At 36.8% G+C, this 26,634-nt stretch overlaps 1 protein-coding gene across 3 annotated transcripts in view; it reads left to right on the top strand.

Moving 5' to 3' along the window:
- Window positions 1–2,422: 2,422 nt before the first annotated feature.
- Window positions 2,423–26,634, top strand: part of sgsm1a (small G protein signaling modulator 1a) — a 41,815-nt gene continuing 17,603 nt past the window's right edge. For all 3 annotated transcript variants that reach the window (XM_084413557.1, XM_084413556.1, XM_084413555.1), the window contains exons 1-3: window positions 2,423–2,500; window positions 2,616–2,659; window positions 15,735–15,810. In XM_084413557.1, coding sequence (XP_084269683.1) covers window positions 2,482–2,500; window positions 2,616–2,659; window positions 15,735–15,810 — 139 coding nt within the window. In that variant the 5' untranslated portion in view covers window positions 2,423–2,481. The remainder of the gene's footprint in view (window positions 2,501–2,615; window positions 2,660–15,734; window positions 15,811–26,634) is intronic.

Here is a 26,634-nt window from a genome sequence, read left to right as displayed (position 1 = left end):
AGCCAGGTAACCTGGTCTGTCCTCTGTCAGCGCGTTGTCAGTGTCCTCTTTGCTCCGGGATGTATTTTTCACTGCGTGAGAACATGGTGTAGGGCGGCATGGCTTGTCAGACATAGCAACTGTAACTAAAGGGGGCGGGTCTTTGCGAACGGTCAATTTAAGGTAGCGCCAGAGAAAGTCTAATGAGGGGAGAAGTGCCACTCAATAAACTTCCGGTTGCAGTTCCACTCTTGTTCCATTTGAGGGCGCTCACAGGACGAGTGCAGAATGAATGGAGGTCTATGGCGCTATACCCCTCAAAATCCACTTTTCTCAGGATATAATTTTTTGTCTAGTAATTTGAATGTTGTTTTCGAAAGGGGGTGCAAAGAAATTACATATTGCTTGGTGTTAGATTTTTTAGAGTCACTTGTTTGCTTTAAAAAGTCTTTCAAAATGTCAATGACGTCATACACATCGTACGACCAGAGATACATGCTTCACGGCAATCCTTCAGTCACTTTGGTGCTTTCGCGCTCTGCACTTTCTTTTCTCTCGAGGCATCGACAACACAGCTGACACAGGTAAATACACGTGCTAGAAGAGTTTTTGTTTTGTTTGTTTCTGGTCCCGCTTCCGATGCCACGATGCCATCAAGCGGTATCTCTGGTCGTAATCAGTCCTTCACTGACCAATCAGCGTTCATTAGCAGAATGCTAGCGTGTAATGGGCAACAACAACTCAACCTGTAAGAAATCGAAAGGACATATTTAAGTAGCCTACTCGTTCATTCAACTTTCGACCTATAACCCATGTTGAACTTGCAAAACCTACTATCGAATCTGAGATTTCTCAACGGCAATCGGGTGAAAGAGACAAATTTAGCCGTCTAGCCCCATAGTCTCCCATACATTCTGCACTCATGGGCGATTGCCCCCAGTGGAACTCTGGTGGAACTACAACCAGAATTCGGTACAATAGGGTATATGTCGAACGCGCATTACGAAACCGGAAAACAGAACGCATCGCTTCCGGTTCAGGTCTTTTGTATGTGCTTCATGCATTTTTTTACCGTTTTACTCAAGATAACTTAAAAGGAGCGAGCAAAGATGATCATAACCAATGTCCCTCGCATGTGAAGATCGATATTTAAAAGTAAAAAAAAAAAAAATCTTCACACTAACGTTTAGATATTTAAATAGAATAAAAAGCCAATAACAAAGTGAGATAGGTCGGTTAGCTGATTACCTTAAAATTCCATAGATATCGGCATCAGTTCATACGGCTGTTAACACTTTCTATGACAAGCGGATGCGATGAGACCAGGTTTCCGGTTTCGTCATGCGACGTTCGACATATACCCTATACGACTTAATAGGGAGTGGGCAGGCTCTCTGTAGACGGGCTCTGGTAGCGCTATAGGCCTATGTCACACTTCCTGCTTCCGGAACGCGGAGCAAGGATTCATTTTTTTCGATAAGGATTTAGATTATCAGCCATAATGTCTAAACCATCCGAGGTAGACTGACCACGAGCTATGAGGTTGTGAAACGAAGGTTTTTGCTCCTGTAGAAGCTATAAGTTCGTATGAAATCAACCTTGTTTTAAGAAAAACATGTTTTATCCGCGATCTTATGAAAAAAAAACTTAGCAACACATGTAGCTGCTGAAGGTTTGGTCCTGGAAGCTTTTTCAAATTTTTTCTCTGAACTGTTTCTCAGTTCAATTTCATTCCGAAGTGAGAACATATTGTCTTAGTGCAGCAGGAGAGACAGAGAAAACAGACTAATACTAGGGAGCAGGATGCACTTTCAATGGGGATTTCAATTGCAAACACTCTTTTTGTTTTTACATCATTTATGCAGTAGAGACCAATGTCAATAGCTTGCTGCTCTTGTTAATAATGTCAGTAGCATGTCAATAGGAGATTGGAACCTCACCGTAAAAAACTGGTTTGGACTTACATTGCATAGGCTACACAATTCACCAGTTAATATTGTTTACAGTTTACATTTATGGTGCTTTAGCCGTTTTGATCTGCCATTTATTCCTAGTTTGATCCTCAACCCTATAAAACGTTGCTCTTTGGAGACATGTCTGTAAACCTGAAATCCTGCTTCTCTGATTGGCTAGAAATGTTCTGGTCAAGACGTGGTTGGATAGTTTGGATTTCTGTTGACACCTATTTTATAGTAATACTTTACAATAAGGTCCCGTTATTCCTGTACTTTTTGTTTAAAACACCGAGTCGTTTACAAACGAAACACTTTACACACTTGATTCGAGCAGATGAATATGAATTCGAACGTATAACTCACTCTAGGTTTAAAATCTTTGATTCAACGAGTTCGCCATCTCCACCTCTATGGAACATCTCTGGCAGCTCACGTGATCTCGCAGAAGCGCTCGCCGCCAGTCAGGAAGATTGAACAGCTTTGCCTTCATCCAGTCGAGTGTCGAGCGTCAGGGGAGTGAAGCGCGTGAGAGCTCAACACCAGAATCATGGCAACCGCAACAGCAGGTGAGAATATTCTGCTTTCATTTTTCCCAAACACTTGTAAACCACAATATCACACGTTTTCTTTACTTATTCACATTTAATAATTAATTTTCTACCGTTCTTCTGTTCCGGCTAGAAGTCGAAACCCGTCAGAGATTGCTGCGAAACGTGAAGAAGGAGGTAAGTGATAGTAAAAACAAATAAAGCCAAGCGAACATTAGGCTGAAACGCCCTTTTAAAATGTGACTCATATTTCCGACATGTCTACAAAATGTGTGATAGTTAACCAAACACCGGAGTAACCGTTATATCTAAAAGAAACCTGCGAAAGCAAAATAAGCATATCTTTATCCGATTTAATTGTTTGTATAGTTGTTGTTGTACTGTGCAAAAATAGAGTGCTAGAGTAGCCTATATAGTGAATTATTTATTTGTTTTTACATGTCTATTTTTTTAATGAATATGCTACAGCTGTTTATCCTTTTCCCCATCAAGCACCTGTCAAACTTAATACCAGCTTTTATCATACTATGTATTTCTTTGCAAAGCATACTCATGTCTGTTTTAATAAAATAGTGAGGATGAGTAGATTTGCAATAATTACATTATTATATTTATATCTTGTTTTTAAATAACACATTTGCATCAGGTGTAGCTACTATTTATTTCCATTTAACAAACCAGAAAAAACATTCTATAAGCACTTTCTACATGTTTAAACTGCCCATCTCACTCCTCAGGCTGACTGAAAAATAGCTGTTTGTTCATAGATTATCTTCTTTTGGAAATTTAAAATTCAGCTTAAGGCTCACGGCATCTTTTGATTGATTTGTGCTATTGATTTTAGGCCAGTCCACAAATTGCATTGTATTGTCTTTGCCTTTCAGTCCTTTCACTTGATTAATAGGTTTCAATAATCCTTTTGGGTTAAGCAGGCATGCATGTATGTAAGTCTATGGTTAAGCATTTGCTCAATGGATAAGGTTTTGTATATGAATTTGGGTGTGAATTTGTCGATGATTTCCTAGTATTTGCACATGCCCTGTACGGATTCTAATTTGATTTATGGTTCATTATTATGTTGTGATTGCAGTCACTGGTGTACTTATCAGTCCTGTGTGGCAGCGACTCACTCACTGATACTGTGGTAGATTTCTGTTTTTAAATGTAAAACTCTTATCTTTGTGCCAAATGACAGATTATGATCCATCCATGCACCAGCCTTGTTCTCATCATGTGATGCCCAAACGATGTGAAAATGTGAAAAGTTATGAGAAAAAATTCCAGTTACAAGACTGAGCATTTGCCGTCCGTCTATCAATATGAATTTTACATCTGTGGTGGCTTTTTTGCAAAGGTTGGGCATCTCAACATGAGGTTCTTGGCAGTCAGAGTCTGGTCCATAATCTGTCATTGCATTGTGTCTGTGTATCCCAGTAGATGCATAAAATGACATTTTGGCACTTGAAAGACATTATTATGATGACTGAAACAGCCAATCAAGAAGAGTGGAGGGAGGTGAACCCTCACCCTGCGCCGTATGGTGCTCATAATGAAAATGTTTTCTTGATCCACCACACTGTGTTTACAGCAAAGCTTCCTGAAACCTGCCACTTCGAGAGTCGTTTGGCATTTGCAGTGCATGTTTACCCTTTTGCAGCTGTTAACTAAAATTACGGCAGACCATTATTACAGATATTACATTGCTGATATGATGAGCATAGGCAAAGCAACAAAAAGGCTCATCCTGTGTCTTGTCACTATCTATTTGTGTCTCTCTCTCTCTCTCTCTCTCTCTCTCTCTCTCTCTCTCTCTCTCTCTCTCTCTCTCTCTCTCTCTCTCTCTCTCTCTCTCTCTCTCTCTCTCTCTCTCTCTCTCTCTCTCTCTCTCTCTCTCACACCTGTGTTGACACAAGCAGAGGGTCATGCGCAGAAAGCCTTTCCACACTACCCAGCAGCCCACCATTTGTTTACCTTTCTCTCTCAGCTTCCTTTAACAAAGCTAGTTTAATCCATTGCTTATCAGTATCCTCAAAGAACCTCTTTATCCATCTTGAACTGAATTATACCTATTTTTTCTACTTTATTTGTATGCAAAGGTATTTAAATGCAATGAAAGCTGGTGTTGAAAGACTTTAGACTTCGACTGTATTGATAGACTTTAGCTATACAGTAGTGAAGACTAGATGACTAACATAACATGATATCTGCATCGGCTTTCTCAATGTTCATGGTAGCACTGAAACCCTACATCGTGTCAATATTGTTTTTGTGCTTGATTAGCATTTATTAAACAATAGATTGAATAGCCATAGAGTCAGAGTCTAAATAATATTTCTTAAGTGATTCTAGAGATTTTAACAATCCAAGATTGAACATAGTATACTTTTTAAGGGGTCACAAATGATTCAGCCTTAATTAAATCATGTAACATGCCTATGTATATATTTCTATGAAAAACATCTGTTAGAGTCCATAAGCCAATTAATCTCTGTGAGCAGAGACCAGTGTTTGAATATGTTGTTACAAAACAACTCCGCAAGATGTTATTTCAGTGTGTGCAAGAAACACTTAAACCTCATGCCAAATATCAGCAAACCAAAAAAGCTTAAAGTGTCGAGACACTGAGAATCATTATACCTAATGAATTTGTAAGTGATTAAACAAAAGCCTTATTGCTGATGTGGTTGAGAAGAACTATTTATGTGCTGTATCTGGACTGTTTGTATTAAATCTTCCAGGTCTCTGAATACCAACTCCAGTTGAATCAAACATTGGTTTACAAAAAGCCATATGCAATGTTTTGTTTCAGATTTGTAGATTCTATTAATTTACAGTTGCAATCAAAACCAAACCAAATTTAACTGAAAATGCAACTTTCAATGACTTATGCACTTTCAAAATTATTCAACTCCCTGAATAGAATCCCTCACAACAGCATAAATCTGCAAAAAAGGGCGTTATCTTAAGCACACCTGATGCAACTAATCAAGGGCTTCATTAGTTGCACCAGGTTTGCTTGAGCTAGAACACATGGCTAAGTCAAAAGAATGGTCCAAAAAGTTAAGAGAAGATTGAATTGCCCTTCACAAACAAGGAACAGGATACATAAAGATAGTGAAGGCACTAAATGTTCCTAGAGACACAGTTGGAAGCATAGTTTGCAAGTTGAAAGTTAAAGTAACAGTGGTTACACACACTACCTGGACGGGGCAGAAAAAGGAAGCTATCAACGGCTGCAACCATATTTCTGAGAAGGCAGGTTCAGAAAACCCTTGAGTGACTGCAAAAGACCTGCAGAAAGACTTGGTGGCAACAGGCACTGAGGTTTCAGCTGCACAGTAAGGCGCGCTAAATGCATGCCAGAACTCCAAGACGTACACCATTACTGAACCAAAAGCACTAGAAAAGTCTGCTCCAATTCGCTCAAAATCATAAAAATAAGCCACATAAGTTTTGGGATTCTGTTCTGTGGAGCGATGAAACAAAACTAGAACTTTTCGGCCCTATGGATCAGCGGTATGTCTGGAGGAAGAAGAATGAAGCATATGCTGAAAAGAACCTCTGTCTACAGTTAAGCATGGTGGGGCTCGGTGATGCTCTGCGGCTGATTTGCATCCTCTGGCACTGGAAACCTGCAAATGGATTCATTGAAGTATCAGGAAATCCTAGGAGAAAACGTCATGCCGTCAGTTAGGAAGCTGAAGCTTGGGCCTTCCAACAGGACAATGATCCCAAGCAGAAGAAGTCCTGGAAGATACTAGTGGCCATCAGAGTCACCTGACTTGAACCCCATAGAAAATCTCTGGTGGGATTTGAAGAAGGCAGTTGCAGCAGCAAACCCAAGAATATTTCTGAACTGGAGGCCATTGCTCATGAGGACAGATTCATCATTCATCAGATTCCTCAGAAACGCTGCCAGAAGCTGGTGTCTGGTTATACATCTCGTTTGCAGCAGGTCATAACAGCAAAAGGGTTTTCTACTAAGTGCTAAAGATGCTTGCCATGAAGGGGTTGAATAATTTTGAAACTGCAGAAATCTTTAAAAGTTCCATTTTCAGTTGAATTTGGGGAAACCACTTGAAACTTTTGTGTTGAACTATTTCAACTACTTTTGTTTGATTTGTTCATTTGCAAACAGCTGAAAGTCTGTGCATTTTGCCAATAAACCTGATTTGCAATGGGGGTTGAATAATTTTGATTGCAACTATATATTATTTTTTATCTTTATTTATTTTATAAATTATATTATATGATAAGATTTTACCTTATATTTATACTCAGACTCCCTTATTTATTATAGTTTATATGATAATGCATAGTTAAAATAGGCATAAATGTTTTTTGATGGTGGATCATGCACAGATGAAATGGCATAGAATTCAGGTCACCTGGTAGTAAAACATGAACTTAAGGAGATGAAATGTTTCTTCCAGATCCTCACTGATGAGTCATATGCCTGTAATGGTACCAGGTCCACAGTACATGCATTGCTTTTGAGATAATTTCAGGATAATATATTATAAAATATAATTCAGTAATGCTCGGTGCCATTAGTATTTGTTAAATCTTTTCCCTTTGTAATTAGAGTGGTTTATTATTTAAGTAAAATGTTATGTTCTAATACTTTAGCATTATTAAATTATATATTATATTATTATAGCAATATTAGTATTTATTACTATTATTATAGTAATGCGTAAGCGTAATACATCCACCATTGTCATGTGACCTATACGGTATCAGTTGCGTGGCTTCACTGCCACACAAATTCTTTCCGGTCTCCTAATGGGATTGTAAAGTGTCCATCGTATGCACACTTCACTATCTCGCAAAAAAGTAGCAAGTCATCCGAGTACTTTTCGCCCACTGTTTTGAGTACTGTGAATTGGGACATACTACTCGGCTCATGTTTTTTGCCTTTACAGTATGGAAGTGGGCATATTCGGATGCAGCAAATGACTTGCTTTTTTCTTAAAACACAGGGGGCAATAAAGGAAAATTCAGAGCAAAGCTCTGCACCTGTTACAGATCATCTGCCCATTAGGAGAAAGGTCTATTAACTTAGCCCCGTGTGTCAGATAAGAAAGACATACAAGATGTTCAGTGCTGAGAAGCCCATTCAGGACCAGAATTGAAAACATTAATTTGTTTTGTTTACGGAGAAAGGAAAGAAGGGAATGTTGGTAAGGGGTAATAACTGATTAACTGCTTTTTTGCTAAATTAACCCACAAAGATAACGACTGGGTGAGTTGAATTTATTTGTAAGAAGAATTGAACCGCAGAGTGCAACAAGAGAAATGATACTAGCAAAGCTGCAAAGGAAATCGGGTTGCCTTGGACAACAGTCAATTATACAGTTTTGTGGTTATTATGCAAATATATATTTGGCTGCAGTATGTCACAAATGACTTATCAGAGCCGTATAATAAGGCATTATTAGGGCAAAGCTGTTTTTAGTGTAGCAGATAAACAAATAGATCAGTAGAGAACATCATTTAATGTTTAGTGAAGGAACAGTTCCATCAATAATCAGATCTAAAATATGTACATGTATCCCCTTGTAATAGTAAAGTAGTCCAATTTTAGACAGTGCTTCAAGATATTTGTGATTGGTCCTGCTGTGCATTAACACCATGCATGTATGTGTCATGGGAAATGTTTCTCCAAGAAACATGAAACCTTTTCCTGTAGAGCCATATGGATCGTGGACTGATTTAGATCAACACCACCCACAGAGCATCTCTAAGGGTGTGAAACTTCAACTATATATTTTATATATACCATGCAAATGCTAACTTTTCATTGTGCATTTCTTTTTTCAAAGCTCACTTTGGCGTCATTTCAATGTTTTGGTCTCTCTTCAGCGTAACTAAATAATTAGCAGCTATGTGATACTGTATAATGCATTTTGCTATGTACACAATTGATTTGCACGCTTAATATGATTTAATAACACAGCATGTGGCATTTTTTTAATGATATTTTATTGCTCCCAGGAGGTTGTTGTGGTGGACAGCATCTAGACCTAGATGGCACATGATGATAAATATAATATCAATAAAAAAGGAGGTCTGGGTACTGGCACTGGGGAGGATGCTTTCCAGAGCGCTGGAAGTCTTTCTAGGTCAGGCTGAGGGTGAAGTAGCAGTTTGTAGCATCAAGCACATTGGCATGTTCACACTAAGTGACCAGGTATATAACTATAACAATAAAGATAAAGTTCTGAAAATCGTTATATATAAAATTTGTGATGTAAAAGAATAGCAGAGTCTACACCACAACTATAACAATAACGGCACAGAGAAAGTTGTTGTCCTTGGTGTGAACAGGCTTTAAAGGGATAGTTCACTCAAAAATGAAAATTAGCCAATGATTTATTCAGCCTCAAGTCATCCTAGGTGTATATGACATTCTTCTTTCAGACGAATACAATCAAAGTTATATTAAAAAATGTCCTTGCTCTTCCAAGCTTTATAATGGCAGTGAATGGCTGTTTCTGTTTTGAAGTCCTTAAAAGTGAATCTATCCATCATAAAAGTGCTCCACACGGCTCCGTGGGGTTTATAAAGGCCTTCTGAAGCGAAGAGATGCTAGAATTTTGCCGGAAGCTAGAATTTTACTTTGTAACTTGTTAAATATGAATATTTTTCTTACACAAACGCATCGCTTCGCTTCAGAAGGCCTTTATTAACCCTCCAGAGCCGTGTGGAGAACTTTAATGATGGATAGATGCACTTTTATGGACTTCAAAACAGAAACAGGTATTCGCTGCCATTATAAAGCTGGGAAGAGCCAGGATTTTTTTTTTAAATAACTCTGATTGTATTCGTGGGCTTATTTTCATTTTTGGGTGGACTATCCCTTTAAAGGATGGCCTTCGGTTCTAAAGTATTAAATTTGTGTTTTATAAACCGTGGCAGCAGTAAATGTCAGATAATGCTAATATTACATAACACCAAATGAGAGTCCTCTGGATTTGTTGTCCATTGACAGCTTTGAAGTATGATTGAGACCGTAATTGCTTTCATTGTGAGAATTTGCCTGTTCTTATGGAGTAGTGTAATAATCCACTCAACCTCTTAGCCTTTCAATTCACACATTCGCTCTCTCAGGGTGATGAAGCGTGGTAATATGTGGCAAATCATTTTTGTGCTGGTAGAATAAATAGTGGCAAATGCCATTCCTATTCATAGTTGGAATTGTTCATCGGGGTCTGCGTAGAGTTTAAGCAACAGTTTAATGTGGTGCCAACACATTTGGGAAGTAACTTGGCAACCCAAGCTGTGAGACTTTCCATGCTATCTCCATGGAAACCTTTGTCATGCTGCTGAGACATCAGGGACAGCTGAGCTCCAAATAGACCCCTACAGTCTCTCTCTCTCACACACACACACACACACACACACACACACACACACACACACACACACACACACACACACACACACACACACACAAACAGCATGACAGAGTCTCTACAATGCACACTGATTGATTGATAAGAGTTTAGACTACATTAGTAAACATTTATTGATGACTTTATTTGCTCTTATCGCATCAGTGATCTTTAATTCAGCCATGGCAATGCACTCACTGATGTATGAATGTTGTTGTCTTTTAGTTTTTTGGTATCCTTAAAATATTATCTCTGTTGAATAAATTATCAAAAGGCTCCATAGAGTAGGGATGGTCCAAACAATAATTTCTTTTCTTATACTGATTGCGGTATCAGAATTCCGAGTATCAGCCTAGTGACTCTAGTCAAGTACAAATCTGATATCAGAACAGATTTTTTTTTCTTGATAAATTTAGAATATTTATAGATCTGTTTATTTATAGTTTGGACGGGGTAAGAATTATTGTTTTTGAAAGAAGTCTCTTGTGCTTAAGACTGCATTTAATAGTATTGTAAAATATTGTTACAACTTAAAAAAAATAAGAAAATATATATATATATATATATATATATTAGGGTTGGGCGGTATTACGGTAATATCGGATACCGCGGGATCTTAAAATAGCACCGGTATCAGTTTCAATACCGTCATTACCGGCACTTATATAGCCTATAATATATATAATTTATTTATTGCCTAAAAAATGCTTGTGTGGTTGCAGTTTGGCAATATTTCTGGTTCGAACAGAATGAGAAGGGAGAGGCGGTAAATACTGACGAGGCAATTTGTAAATTGTGCAATAAAAAGGTGACCGCGAGAGATGTAAACATCTCTAACCTAATGTCGCATCTCCGAAACAACCCCCACTCACTGCTGCCAGGATGCATTTTGTTCTCGAGTTCATTAAATAAGCGCATTAAGTTTCGTATTTGTTAAAATATTATAATGTTATTTTTTCCATCTTTGTTGATTATGAAAAGTGAACGGCACAAATAAGATGGGATGCATCGGGAGTCAGACGATTTGACCACTTCAATAAATTTAGTTTTGTAAAAGGCCTCTTTAAAACGAATTTCGTTTTATTGTTTCTTAATTTTAATAAATTTTTCATCAACCAATTGCCTGGATAATCATGACATGATGGGCATGCCGCGGTCACTTGCATTGAAATCTCATAAATTAACCGAAACTCAGTGTAGGCTATGCCTCACAGACATGACAAATATATATAAATAAAGCTTGAAATTTATTTAAACTAAACAATTAAAAACGAAAGAAATAGGCTACTCACTGATTAGGCTAAGTAATCCATGATGTGCATTTCTCTCTAGGCGCTCATACTGTTCATACGGAGATGCGATCATCAATTTCATTAAACGAAACCATTCAAAACGAAAATAAATAGACTAGCCTACTCTCTGTAATCCATGATGTGCATTTCTCTCTATAGCGTTCACTACGGAGATGCCGATCGTCAATTTCTTTAAACGAAACAATTCAAAACGAAAAGAAAAAGGCCACTCTCTGATTGTGTAATGATGTGCATTTCTCTCTATATGCGCGTTCACTACAGAGATGGCGATCGTCAACTTCCATCTTTGCAGAAAAGTTTTATTAATAAAAATCAATGGACACGTGTCACCGGATTACAAAGGCACTTCTTGCTTGTTGCACGCACACAGATATTATGTTGAATAATGGTGGACTCGGGCTCATAATAACAGTTAATGCCGTCGGCCGGACTCAGACACAACGTGCACGGGTTGGGCGTGAAAATTTTTTTTTTTTTTTTTTGCCCGATCTGGCATTCAGTTTCTGAACGGTGTAGGCACAAGCCAACAGTTTGGTGACGCCGTCTGAGCCCATTATGTCATAATTTTTAATTAGTCACGGTAATACATATATATATTTATATTTATATTTATATATATATATATATATATATATATATATATATATATATATATATATATATATATATATATATATATATATATATATATATATATATATATATATATATATATATATATATATATATTTTTTTTTTTTTTTTATCATTTATATATATATATACATAATCTTTTTTTTTTAGATTATTCCTGTGATGGCAAAGCTGAATTTTCAGCATCATTGCTCCAGTCGTCAGTGTCACATGATCCTTCTGAAATCATAATATGCTGATTTGGTGACGAAAATTATTATTTTATTTTTTTTATTTAATGGAAAAGAAAACGTGGAATAGTGTGCAAGTTGTATCCGATTTAATGGTTTTTATGACTGACACACTATTTTGAATTGGTTACATTAGAGTCACTAGATCCATTAAAAAAGGTCAGTTTTGGTGCCCGTATCAGTCCAGGTATCGGATTTGTGTATCCCTGTAATGGAGAGCTAAACATCTCATTTGTTTATCTTTGTATCGAGTCAGCCACAAAGTAAGAGCTTTCATGAACTTCTAACCTCCTGAAAGATGCACTGAAGGGTTCATCAACAAGACTGCCTGGCATGCTGTCCTCCAGCTCAACTCATCAGTCCAGTGAATTTTTCCTCTCTCTCCTCTTTCTAGTGTATGCAGACTCCCAATGTATTGGTCGTATTGGTTAAATATGCATGAAGCATGACCCTATACCATTCTTCCACCTCCACTGAAGCTGCACATTTTGTAGCATCATTCAGGTCAATAGCATGCAGCAAGCACCACTAAGGATGATAACGACTGAAATTTCTCTCTTAAATTCTCTTTCAGATGTTGCTTTACAGTATTTTCGTGTCTTACAAGGGAGAGAAAAAACCAGTCAGTGCATCAGACACAGATGTTACACTTTCAAACCAGCCTTAAACGTTTAAGTAGAATTTGTGCTTTGGCAGCATCATAATCTTCTTGGTGTCACAAAACGTATGCCTGTTTCTAAAAATAACAGGCTTTTGTTCTGTGGTTGTGCTTCTGATCTGCACCTTTGTGAATCACACTGTCGTGATCTGTTGAGTTCAAGTCATTTGGTCTCTCAGCGTAAGTGTTTCCTTTGCATACTTCTTTCTCCCTCTCTGGAAGTATGGATAGATGTGATTCAATAGTATGCAAGAGGAGAAACATTTACCTCCAGTGTTATGTATAGCGCTCAGGTGAGTCATACATGGTGTTTAAACTCTTGGGGTTAAGTTGATTGGAACAGAGTTAAGCTGCTATGTTTTGAAAATGAAATAGAACGTGAGAATAAATCAATACACTGGATTAGATTTCACCATCGGTGTCAAGCATGTGGATGTAGGAAGTCTTTTTCAATAAGTAAAGCACTTTCAAAACATTAATCTCTTGTTTTGACAGGTGGTTTGAGATCAAGTTTGTTAGAAATATATTTTTTAGGTTTTTTTATAGTTTGATCTGGGATTTTTAAATGCTAGATTTTAGGAAATAAAATGCCAGAAAGACCTTGACGCTTTCTCAGGACAGTGGGGTCACACCAAATCAACAAGTTTTGCTCTGAAGAGCTTGTGTTGTCCTGCTGCATTAGTTATGGGGAAATGGAAGAGAAGGTCAGGGAGTAAATATCAGAATCGGAGTACACCCACAGACTGAATGCTAAAGCAGGATGCTATGACGAATCCTCCCTTGTCTGGCTTATGCTACTCTGAGCAATGCCTGAACTTTGTATTTTGAGCACTTCTTGCGTTGTTTTTGCCTCTTCGCTTAATTTAGTCCTCATTTGTAAGTTGCTTTGGACAAAGGCGTCTGCTAAATGACTAAATGCAATATATGAGCACAGTAATGGGATTTTCTCGCTCGTTTTAACGCTGTTAATGCTTTACCATACAATATTAATTGATTCTGGGTCATCAGGGTTTAAGATTTCAAAATGCATATTTGTAAACCTTAGGTTATTGTTCTGATTTGCATACTTACAAGCTGAGTTACTTTGATTTCACAAGCGCAGCATGTGACAAACAAAATGTGATCAATTTTAATAGCTGTTCCAAGGAAAAATTGGATCTCTTTTATATCTAGATTAGACTGCAATGCAAATGGCGACTTTTCCTTAATTTTCAGGCAGATTTTTTTTTGAGCTCACCAAGGCTGCATTTATTTGATTAAAAATATAGGAAAAACAATAATACTCTGAAATATTATTACACTGTAAAATAACTGTTCTTTTTTAATATATTTTAAAATGTAGGCTAATTTATTCCTGTGATGGCTAAGCTGAATTTCATCTTCATCACATTATGCTTCAAAAATCATTCTAATATGCTGATTTGCTGCTTAATATTTTTGTGAAAACCGTGTTTTTCATGAATAGAAAGTTCAAAATAACAGCATTTACTTGAAATAAAGTTTTTAAAATATCAATTTTATGTTTCTTTGTTGAATAAAATATTTAATTTCTTCTTCTAAAAAAAAAATCAAACTGACCCCAAACCTTTGAATGGTAGTTTCTATAATATGCAAGGGATTTCAGTAGAAGCATCTGAGAAAAAGCTGAAATGTAACTGAGAAATCTATTGAAGTCTCCTGATCTAAGAAATGTATTCCTCAAAAGGATATCCTTTTTCCTTTGGGCTTGAAATGTTACCACGTAAAGCCATCCTGGTTGTTAAAAACAAGGCAAAAAACAAGGAAAACTGTGGAGAATCTGGCATTTTGGCCCTTTTGACTCTTTCTTTCAGATGTTAACACTGAGAAGTGCATCACAGTTTCTACAACTGTGAGAAGCGTATAAATATTTCATGAGGCAAGCCTTAAGGTGAAACAGGAGGGAACTTAACCCCTTTCAAAATTACAAGTGTAAAACATTGCTTAACCCAGGTTTATTTTCACATCTCCTGCCCGCACTTTCATGTCATGTCCAGTGTATCAACGGAAGAAACCTACAACAGGAAATTTCCATTAGCCACTTCCTGAAGACAATCAGCAGGCTAATTTCTTTCAGCCAGACCCTTCCATACTGGAAAATGTTCAGAAAAGCCCTTATGCACAAGTACACGTGTTTTAGTGTCATTTTATCTCTCATTGAAACTAGGCCAATAATACATTCTGAACGCACGCAAATGCAGTTTACCTTCACTTAAAGTTACTTAAACGCCCACAAAATCTGACGTAATCATCTATTGAATGTGTGTTTCTTTGTATGTGTGTGTGTGTGTGTGTGTGTGTGTGTGTGTGTGCAGTCTATCCAGGACATTTATAAAAAGTGACATTTTATTTGAATGATTTCTACTGTTAAAGCACCATCCACCGTCACGATGAGAAAGTGCTTTATACATAAATCACGCATGCCGACTCTCAATTTCTCCTTTTCCTCTTTATAGTCAGGGGAGATGAGTCATGCATTCTTCCAACTCACCACGTATACACTCTCTCCTTCCTGTCATTTATTGCAGAGTTTTTTTGTTTTTTTTTTTAGGTTTGAGTGTTTGATGGCACTAATGAGGATACTTGTTAGAGAAAATATATTCATAAGCTATGGAAGAAAATTAATGACAAATGTATTTGAAACAACAAAGCTTATTGAATTGCATTAATTTAAAAAAATATCCATTGCATTAACTGTTTGCATTTTAAAAATGTTGTTGCTCGAATTTTGTAAAGTGAAATAAAATGGACCGAAAATGACCTCAGAATATTTTATAATGAAAATGTGTGAAATGTTTTTAATTGAAATATTCACAGCTTAAATATACGACCATGTTGAATTTCAGCCCATAAAAATGCAAGCCCTAAAAATACACAGATTCACCAATAATGGGAACATCCACAATGTGTTAAATAAGCTGTTCAATGTTTGCAATAATTCCTCATGCTGTATCCATTCAGCTGACTCAGTCAGTCTCTGCTGTGTCTCCATGTCCAACACAGGTCAAGCAGATCATGGAGGAAGCAGTCACAAGGAAGTTTGTTCATGAAGACAGCAGCCATATTGTCTCATTCTGTGGTAAGTCAAATATCATTGAACCATTTAGCTGAAATGTGTTGAAGGGGCGTGCACCTGAGACTCGTTTCAATAGCGTAAGCGCAGATGAGTTGCCATATGAGAACGACTGACATCTCTATCTTTTCATACAGATTACATAAACAGAGAATATTTGTTTTCGTTTTGAATTAGATAATTGAATAGCAGAGACTTAAATGTTTATAAAGATATATTGCTCATGCCTGGGTGAATAGTATTCGCTTAGTTTTGTTTAAGTTTAGAGATGTGCTCCAGAAAAACTTAATGGAGACGGAGAGGTAGAAAGCACACCCTGTTTATTTTCTTTACTTTACAAAAGCACAATGTTTTGTTTCGATTGTAAGTGGACACAAAAAATGAGACATTTAACAGTTTATTTTTTCAAATTTCTTAAGTCTGTATGATCATAAATGACGGAGTATTTTAAGTCTATTTTGCTGCTATGTGAAAAAATCCAGCAAAACGTGCCGGCGCATTTGTCGACCCCAGAGGATTAACTTTAGCCTAATAGGAAGGAACATAAATTGTGACTAAAAATATATGCTCGCTCACACAAGACGCCACTGCGGTGGTGGAGTCCATGCAGGAGGACCAGCGTTTGGCACTGTGTCGCTTTTCAGCGCGAGCAGTGCTGTTGCAACTAGCAACACTACACCTACGTCCCATCCTAACCACTGTACTAAATACAGATAAAGCTAATGCTAAAAATCTACGCTAACTTGAAGCTATCCTAACTGATGCAATACTATGCTACTAACTAACTAACTATGCTTCTAACAATACTACACTAACTGCGAATTAACCGCCTAGGCTACACAAAATATTTTCAATACTCGCAATTCAAACTCCTGACCCGCTACAGTGGTTTTGACGGAACAAGATGCTTTTATACCAGGGGCTGCCCAGGGCGTGGTGAGCCCGTACCAAGGGCTTGGTGAGCTGGTACCTGCTTACGTCACAGGGTACCACAACTTCACAGTACACTTAATAATAACACTGGGCTACCACAATGTACCTAATTAAATAACATCTTTGTACATCTTTAGGTCTAACAAAAAAAACATGTCTGTGTGTATATATTAATCTACCAAACAAACGTACTTAACGGTATACTTAATAAACACTACTACAATGTACCAGATTAAAGAACATTGTACATCTTTAAGTCTAACAAAAAATAACATGTCAATGTGCGTGTGTCTATGTGTGTATTAGAGATGCGCGGATGGGCTATTATTTCATCCGCAACCGCATCACAAAACTCATCATCCGTCCGCCATCCATCCGCACCAACGTTTTTGACCAATTTTCAAAACCGCACCCGCCCGCCATCCGCTGATTGGTGTATACATATATTTTTCATTTGATTGGTTCAACCGCCCGCCACCCGCCCGAATTTAATTAAAATATTATTTTTCGTCACGTCATCCGCCCGATCCGCGGTTTATCCGCGGAGTCCGCGGCTGTAACCGCCAACCGCGCATCTCTAGTGTGTATATTCTTTTTTTGCTTTTTTTGCTTTTTTTTTGCTTTTTAGATTACATAACAAAGATGACATAATATGACAACACAAACTTTGACATAAACATTCACTTATTCACATACAGATAATCAAATGAAAAGAAAGGGAAACAAATCAATATATACACCAACAAATACATACCCCCCCCCCAAAAAAAATTAAAATTAAGGCCTCCTAGTACAAGACGCATCCAACAATACTTTCCTTACATATCTTCTAATATACCATCAGATATATCCCCATTGTTTTCTTTTTCCAAGAAACACATAAAGGGTTTCCAAGCATCTTCAAAAGCCCTATATCCGCCTTTGATAATGTTATTTTTTCCAACGACATATTGATTGCCATCTCCTTGAGCCATCTCCCTATACTTGGTGCCTCCAACTTTTTCCAATGAAGCGCTATAAGACGCTTAGCTTGTAGAATACACATCTAGACAAAAATATGTTCTCCTCTTCACAATTTAAGATTACTAGGATATAAGTTTAATATAAAACATTTTGATTCAAGAGAAATTGTAACATTGATTATTTTCTCTATCATAGTCTGCACTCCCTTCCAGAATTTCAAGATATATGTGTGTATATTCTTAATCAGAGTCACAGTTCTGACAGATGAATGATGCTGGTAACCTTGGAGTGCAGGCTTGATGGGCCCAGAAACTGCATAGGGCGCATTTCACCCAAACCTTCTTTGGCTTTGAGTTGTTAAATTGCTCCATGCAAACCACTTTATATAAAACACTGGCAGAGACACCTCTATTAGTCTTTCTTTTTTCCATGCCCTAGTTATTCTTTAAAAACATTAAAATCAAGAAAATTCTTAGTTATATTCTTAGTAAGGGGATGGTTGTAACACTTTTTAAATAAGTGTTACAACCCATCCCACCCCTGTCAGCCAATGTTTAGCTAGCTGTATTAGCATAGTGGTTTGAAATTAGCAGGGGGGAAATCCATCACATATTGCCTAAGAAACTACTGTTTAATCTAATATAAGTCATACAGTTTTATCTGTAATAGTACAGATATTACACAAAATATAGTCTTGGTCAAAAATGTTACTTTTTGACCTCAAAATCAGTTTTTTTCTCTATATATTCTGCATGTGCCTGTTTCCAGCCTTGATAATCATCATGATGGATTGGGGAGGAAGTAGGAAAATACTGAAGTGATCACATGACTCATATCTTATCCCTAATTGGTGGAATTGATGGTGTTACAACCAAACCCCCGGTCTCCCTACTCTACCTAATGTATTTTGGTGTATTTAAAAGCATTAGAGTCCAAAGAGTTTTTTTGCTCAAAGTTTGCCTTTTCATTTTACAAACAGCACCATCTACACTGCAAGATTACCTGGTGCAGATATTCTCGTTTAGAAAGTTTATATCCACTGCATTTTGTACACAGAATAAAAAGGTCTAAACAATACACAAAAGATTTCATCAAAAATATCATTGAAAAGCTCTAAACTCAAAAGCATTTTTATAAACCTATAAGTTTAAATGTAATTGGATAAAAAAATAGTTTTCAAACATAGGGTTGACAGTACTAAGTGAAAGTATAAACTATATGCTTTAGTTACTGGTTCTTGGTTATTAGAAAACATAATGCAGTTCTTAGTTATGGTTAATTTACGTGTCTAATTGGTCTCAAATTAAATAAATACAAATAAATAAATAAAGAATCTACATTCTTGACCTCCATTAATAGAGCTATAATATTAATGTGGATAGCAAAAGATAATTTGGTCCTTGAAAAACTTGTTTAAGTTAATAGAATTACACTACAGTTGAAAACTTTGGGGTCAGTAAGATTTTATTTTGTGTTTTTTAAAGAAGGCTGCATTTATTTAATAAAAAATAAAAAAATACAATAAAGACATTAATATTGTGAAAGATTATTACAATTTCAAATAACTGTTTTCTATTTTAAAATGCAATTTATTCCTGTGATGGACAAAGCAGAATTTTCATAAATTAACATTATAAATGTTTTACTGTCACTTTTGATCAATTTTATCCTTGCTGAATGAAAGAATTGCTGAATTTTATTATTGCATTTCATTTTGTTTTGTTTTTTTGTCTGTGAACCTGTGAAATATCAGTTTTTCTGTGTGTTTGCAGACTCTGGTCTGGTGTCTTTACAAATTTGAGAAGTTTGTAACATTGTTGAGATGTTTTATGAGACTAAGATGCATGTTAGATTATTGGGGTTTTCTCCAAAAATGTCTATCCATTTACTCTCCATTTAATCTTACGTGTTTAATCATTTCAAGGAGAAACAGTAAGAGGTACTATAAAAACTTCCTATTAGTTTCAGAACTCAGATCTTGCTTGTTAGTCCAACAACAGCTTTTATTGAATCCAAGCTCTGAAAATAACTCGTATATCGAATTTTGTCACATTATGACATAATAGTGTGACGAAAGACCTCCTTTGCAGAATCAGATCAATGCCTACTTCTATATCATCGCATCTTTGTCCCCGCCCACTGGCACGTTTGTGAGATGAGAAGGAGAGATCCAAATGATCCTAATTTCCCGCTTGGAAAGTGTTTATTTATTTTCAACTATGTGAATGTCTCAGAAGAGCATTATTTGTTTATTCGGTACATTTCACTGTGAATTCTTTGGCAAATCAGTCGCAATTTCAGCACAGCCTTTCTTTCTTACTGTAAGATATGAACCGTACAGTAATCCCACAACATGTAAGTAAAGGTGTTAATTCTAATGCAGAATCTGTGATAAGTGATTCTGATATGTAATGATTAATGTACAGTCAGACGTTCTTTGTCTCATAATTGTTTATGTGTCAGTAAATTAAGCCAGTGACTAAACGATCAACTTCACATTGTTTCTCTTATTAGCATGAAAATAATCTGTTAATTAAATTATATGATTAAATTATATACAGAAAGCAATCAAATGCTCTGTTTATAATCGCTGGAGCTGTCAATCACATAGCGCAAGTTTATCAGTGTTTATCACCAAAACTCACGTTATAATCAATGACTTTGTCTACACTACACAACAAATCTTTTATTTGCATTGTGTTTTCAGTTATGATGGAAGCATTTGTGAGTGTGCAGAAATCGAGTTGCAATGACGAGATCACTGTATTCATGCACTCAACAGACATGTCTGTCATTGGCTACAATGCTTGTCACTGATTTCATGCAACGGGAGTAGATCTAAATACAAAATATAGTGCTGCAAACAACGCTTTTTATGATTAGTTAATTTTGACAACTGTAAAAGTAAAAACGTAAGTATAGTATAGTTTTACTCCAATAGTAAAAGTTTTCAAGAGAGTTCGAAATGTAATGCATATTTCATATGCAAAGATATTAGCCATCATACCAGTGGCCGTTTACATTCTCACAGCAGACACGTCTAACACGGCATTCAAATCAGAACACTAAAATCAGGGTAGAAAAGGTCCTTTTATTTCTAAATTATGACCATTTTTAAATCATACTAACATTCATCATACATTATAAGTGATAACAAAATGCAGTTCATGACCACTTTAAAGAGATGTAATTTTTCATTTTCATGGGAGACTCTGGGGATCAGTAGTGTTTCAGTACTCGCCAAATGTTGGGCAGCATGATGGTTTGGCTAATTCCCAGGTAGAACATTCGACATTTAACTGGCCGTGGAAAGCGCCAAAGTGCATTAATGTCAGAGTGGGAGTAAAAGGAGAAGTGTCACGTTTATTGAGTGTAGATTAACATAGAGTGATAATTCCAACATATATAGACCAATAAGTGAATGTGTGATCGAGCATGCTGCAGTAAGTGCTACCCACTGTTTGTGAGCAATAAATCTGTCCACATAATAAAGTTATCACTCTTCCACACACACTGACACACACCTTCTCCATTGCTGTGCAAATTCACATCAAGGTAAAATAACACGATGTTTAATGATCGAGCAGTGCGTAAACAAAATAAATGAGTAGTCATTAATAATGCAGTTTCTGGTCATGTTCACAGTGTTGGGTGAAGGCTTTATTGTCCTGTCCAGCTTTATATTCACATTTGCATTTTACATTTTCTAAATCGCTTTTATTTCTCGTGCGCAGGGAGGTGGCTGCAGGGCACAAGTCACTGCCTTTTTTGGGGAGGTCTTTTTCTATCATTTTGCGAGCAAAGTGTAGTGGTGATGAAGAAAAATGTCACGTTGCATAGAAATATTTCACCCAAAATGAGATTATATATATATAAGTATAACCTGTAAGAGTATAACCTGTAAGAGTTATACAGGTAAAGGAGTCTCAAACCACAGTCAATTATTCCCTGAAGGTGAAAGCAAAAACTGACCGAGCTTTTGGCATCTGACGCTGCACGGCACATTATTTCTCTCATACACAACGAGAGCGGAATCTACCTCAGAGCTGATAACTGTCATGTCATGTCAGGCTATCTTAATTTATTGGCTTAATATTTCTTTTGTGGACCATACATTAATGACAGTGAATGTTAAATGTTGTCTTGTTAAATGTTAAAACAGATTTAGGCCTATTTGAAGCTGCATTTGACTTTCATCGATGTCTATTAGGCTATTATGCTGTGTTCGGACCTTAAGACTGTTAGTAGGCCTATATAATAATAATAATAATAATAATATTATTAATAATTATCATTTGTAATTGTATTGTTATTAGTGTAATTTAAAATGTTTTATTAATGTGCTATGGAAACAAAACCAAATGTTTGCTGGCGAACAACGATGCCGTGCTGAGTTCTGCTGCTCCAGATCCACCCCGGGGTTTCAATTTCTCACTCTCACCAGGCATCTAGTGAATCCGTGCTCTCCCGTAATTCTAGCAGCGTGTCAATATTAATTTTACATTCCAGTAAACTCCTCTGATTTTGTTTTGTTGGTAGTGTTTTAATCCTTTTCTGCTGATTATTGAACTTGAATTGCAGAGTGACCAGCTGTGCCGGTAAACTTGACAACCGCACCATCGCTGTTGTAAAGCGCCACTGCGGTGGCTGACTAGCACCGGCGGTGGTCTGTCAAAACTCGTTTTTTGTATGTGATTACTGTTTTATATGAATATTATGACAAGAGTGAAGCACAAAGCTTTGTTTACAAAAGAAATAATAGGTTAGCAATTAAATGTTACATCGCAGTCATGGAAACATTTGGATTCATGACGAATGAGAGAGTTGTGCGTGAGCCAAAGCCTTTGTCGGCTTTGAATTCTGCTTTGCGATCTGGTCACCCGATTATCAGCGAATTTAACAATATTCCATTAGTTATTCCATATAGAAAGCTTGAATTGGCTACTTTTAAACAAAACAATTCAAAACAAAAAGAAACCGACTAGCCTAGGCTAGCCTACTCTCTATGTAGGCTAATCTGTATGAAATGTGCATTTCTCTATATAGGCGCGTTCACTGCGAAGATGACGAGAGTCAGCATCGTCAACATCTTTGCAGCCGACACTGACACAGAAAACACTAGTTTAATAAGCAATTAAAATGTCTCCTTGCTATATTTGACACATTCATAATCACTTTTGCTGGTTCTTTGTGACAGCTGTTATGTGTGTTGTTGGCAGCATCACCCTCTGGTTACATGAACGCATCACCACCGCATCAGCACCGAACACATGGAGATTTTATTTATAGAGAATAATCGCACAACCTATTCGATATTCTATAAACTAATCGAATATTCAAAAATCGTGACTTATCCCTGCATGGAATCTCTTGTGTCGTTTACCAAATCTTCACTCACGTCACACCCATTTTCGAAAGGGATTATAAACGTTTCTCCCTTGGTTCGCTTTTATTTAGGTCTAGAAATTAGAAAGGTCTCTTTCCTGCTCGTGTCCCACATCCCTCTCAAAGCGCAGAGCGGTAGGCTATATGATGCGTCTTTGTGTGGAAATATAAAACAAATTATTTTTTTATATATATTTAACTTTATTATATTTTTTAAGTTACCATTATTTACTAATATTTATTTCAATGCTTTACAGGCTTTAGTGTGTTGTTTCTTTGACGAAATTGCTCAAATAAACGCTTTTTTGCTCACACTAGCCTACTTTTTTTCTTTTTCTTTTTTTTTTTTTCAAAACAACCCCCCAACAACCGCACCACCGCCGGTAATTGGCCGGTAGTTGGAAAAAACTGCCACCGTCACAGCCCAGTCACGATTTCTTCTTTTCACCTTTAAATAGTTGTCTTCGGTTAAATTCATGATTTGTCTAAACTCGGGCAAGGGTGATTTTTGCCGCACGGCCCAAGCTGAACTCAGCAGACTGAATGTGCTAAACCTCTTTATCAACCGGATCTTTTGCAGCTAAAAATACTGAAGTGAAATAATCACACACTGCTTAAATGTCTATTAGGCTTGATGCAGATTAAACAAGCAGTGACGGGTACACAAACAGTATCTATACAGTAGCCTAAAGTTGACTCGATCTGAAAGCTTAAGCCATATATTCTGTGGTTTACAAGAAAATCAGTCTGTTTTTAAGATTGACATATTTCAATTATATGACACATTTTTAACAAATTGAATATCTTGATGTTTAAATGGTGTTCATCATAACGTTATCTAGAATAAAGTGTAGACTGTAAGAATGTGCAGTCTTCTTTTATTATAATATTTGTAACAGGATATAACAAGATCATCATCCAGTTACTTCCTTGACACCATCAAGTATATAAGAATTTTAGAGGACTAGTGTGTATATGTACAGTTATGATGTATTGTTATTGGTGCCCTCTTTCTTGGTTTGGGCCACTGCCCCTAAAAATGTCTGCGCACTGCCCTGCTGACAGCAATATTACCTTCCGTGGAATTTAATCAGCACAGCTCTGTGAGGGGTCAAATGCTGTTGGCAGGTTTGAAGTGTTTGTAAATTACACTGTTTTTCTCTCTCTGCATCCAAGCAATTATTGTTCTCAAAAGTGTCTTGTTGGGGTAGAAATACAACAAAACCTTGCAGTTAAAGCTCACTGAAACAGCTTTTGGAGGCACTTTTTGTTTATGAATAACACCAATCAAAGTAGCTTTAAAAATGCCTTTTGATAAATGGCCTCTAACTCGTTTTATTATGTGCCTGTGTTAGTGGCAGTGGGATTCGGTAGGTGATTATAGGGCACGTGCGCATTGCTGGTTTCTGGTTTCAGCCGGTTGTTCCTGTAATTCACTGAGTTCTGATTCATCGTGACTTTTTTTCTGCCCGGCTCTGTCTCCATCTCAAGTCCACTCAACTGTCTCCTGCCACATCACTGAACCTCTGCTGCTTGAAATACTAGAGGTCATTGAAGAGGCAAGTATAGGAAAAACATCCCAAATGAGATCTTTTTAATATTACAGCAGCATTTAGATTAAATTGATAGCTCTTTGCTGACTCCAAAATACTCCAGTAGTTTCACATGTGTATCATCCAGAGTTTCAGAAGAGGCCTCAACAACGTCTCAGACTGTCCCCAGATGTGCCAAGGTACCAACGTATGCAAGATTTCAATATAAACTCAAACATTTCTCATAAAATTCCTCAAGCTAAAAAATCTGTTGGTGGATCAACAATTGTCTAATTTGTGTCTTTATATTTCTTCTAAGACATCTGAGACAGAATTGATAAAGTTGTCATTTCACTTCTTTGGATTTTGTCCATGAAAGTTAATATGGTCCAGTGTTGTTTGGGTCCTATTGACTTTCATTATATAGACCAGAACAGTTCAAATATTCTTGAAAATATTCTTCTTTTTTTTAAATTGTATTCTGTGCAGAAGAAAGGAAGCTTAGCAATAACATGAGGATGAGTAAATTATGAAAATAATCTTCATGAACTTCAATAAATGCCCTGGTCTAAGAAAGGGCAACCTCTGAGCAAATTTTCCTCTGGGCACTTTTGAACAGAATCAGAAAAAAAAAAACGAAATACTTTAAGAGAAAGGAAAGATTGTCTAATCTAATCATTATGCCATAATGGATGAATTCCATTACAAGTGTGTATGCTATTACTGTAATGATGTAATATTGCTGCTGCTTCTAGTGTGGTACTGGCAGATAATAGGAGATGGATGGAGGGTAGCCAGATTTTGCTGGCTGCCCATGGGGGAGTAATTAGCCATCATGATTATAGTGATGTTTACACACTGCAGATGGAAATGTCAACATGTTTCCATCCTCCTATTTTTATGAGTATTTTGGGATATAGCATAAAAGCGCTGAATGGAAATGGCAAAATGCGCATAAGAAAAACATATGTGCTCAAATTTGTCGGATAAACTTTTTATCCGATAAGAAAACATGTGCATAAACTACGATGGAAACACATTTACCGAATAAATTCCTCGATGCGCATCAAAGTCATGTGACTATGTGATGCATGCGATATTTCAGTTTTGCGCACAAGTTAAATTTGCAACTTTGGGTGGAAACATGACATTTCTCATCATCACAGATATAGGATACAATTATCAAACGTGCACATTGATTCTGTAAGACATCTCTTAATTTGATCTCTAATCTACGTGTGGCTTTAAAAGCATGCTCTTAGTCACTCAGACGCTTTTACATCATTATGTTGCAGTGTAAATTGCTGGTCAGTGTGAGTGGAGGGGATCATAAATATCCAGGTTTCACTCCGTTCACACCGTGACAGTGTGATTAGAAACCATTAGCGCAGGCGGTATGATTATATTTTTAATGAGCGTTTGAGATCAGTGTCGGGGTGGCTGCCTGCTTCCTGTGCCATTTCCTATGACACCGAATGAGTTGTGCTGCTTTATTGTTGCTTGAATATTGCTTTGGAAACTGGAAATCATTTTCTTCCTCGTCCAATCTCTCTCGCTCTCTCTCTCTCTCCCTCTCTGCATGTTCCCTTTCATTTTACTTTGGGATAAAGCTGCTTTCATTTTCTTGCTTTGTCATGTCACTCTCACAGTAAAACGACTGAATTGAGAATCAGTCGTAATAAAAATAATTTAGGCCTACTTTGCATCCAGGCCGTCATGCAGTGAAATGAAAGCAAGTGTAAAGGAATGGTTCAGCTAAAAATGACAAATCTGTCATTCACTCAAGCTCATGTCTTTCCAAACCCATATTTCTTTCATTGATGAAGGAACGCAAAACAAAAAAGCTGATTTTTCAGCTTGCTCTTTTTGTTTTTATAAGTAGCTTGTACAACTTTATGAGTGAAATTGAATGTCATTTAACCTGAAGTTCACCTGAAGGCTATGCCTTATTTTAAAATATAATTTACACTTGTATTTTGCATTGGGGTCAGTAAGATTGAATATTTATTTGGAAAAT

This window comes from Rutilus rutilus, assembly GCF_951802725.1.
Source record: "Rutilus rutilus genome assembly, chromosome: 7".
NCBI lineage: Eukaryota > Metazoa > Chordata > Actinopteri > Cypriniformes > Leuciscidae > Rutilus > Rutilus rutilus.
The sequence above is the reverse complement of the archived record's forward strand: the minus strand, read 5'-3'. Positions and strand labels throughout refer to the sequence as shown.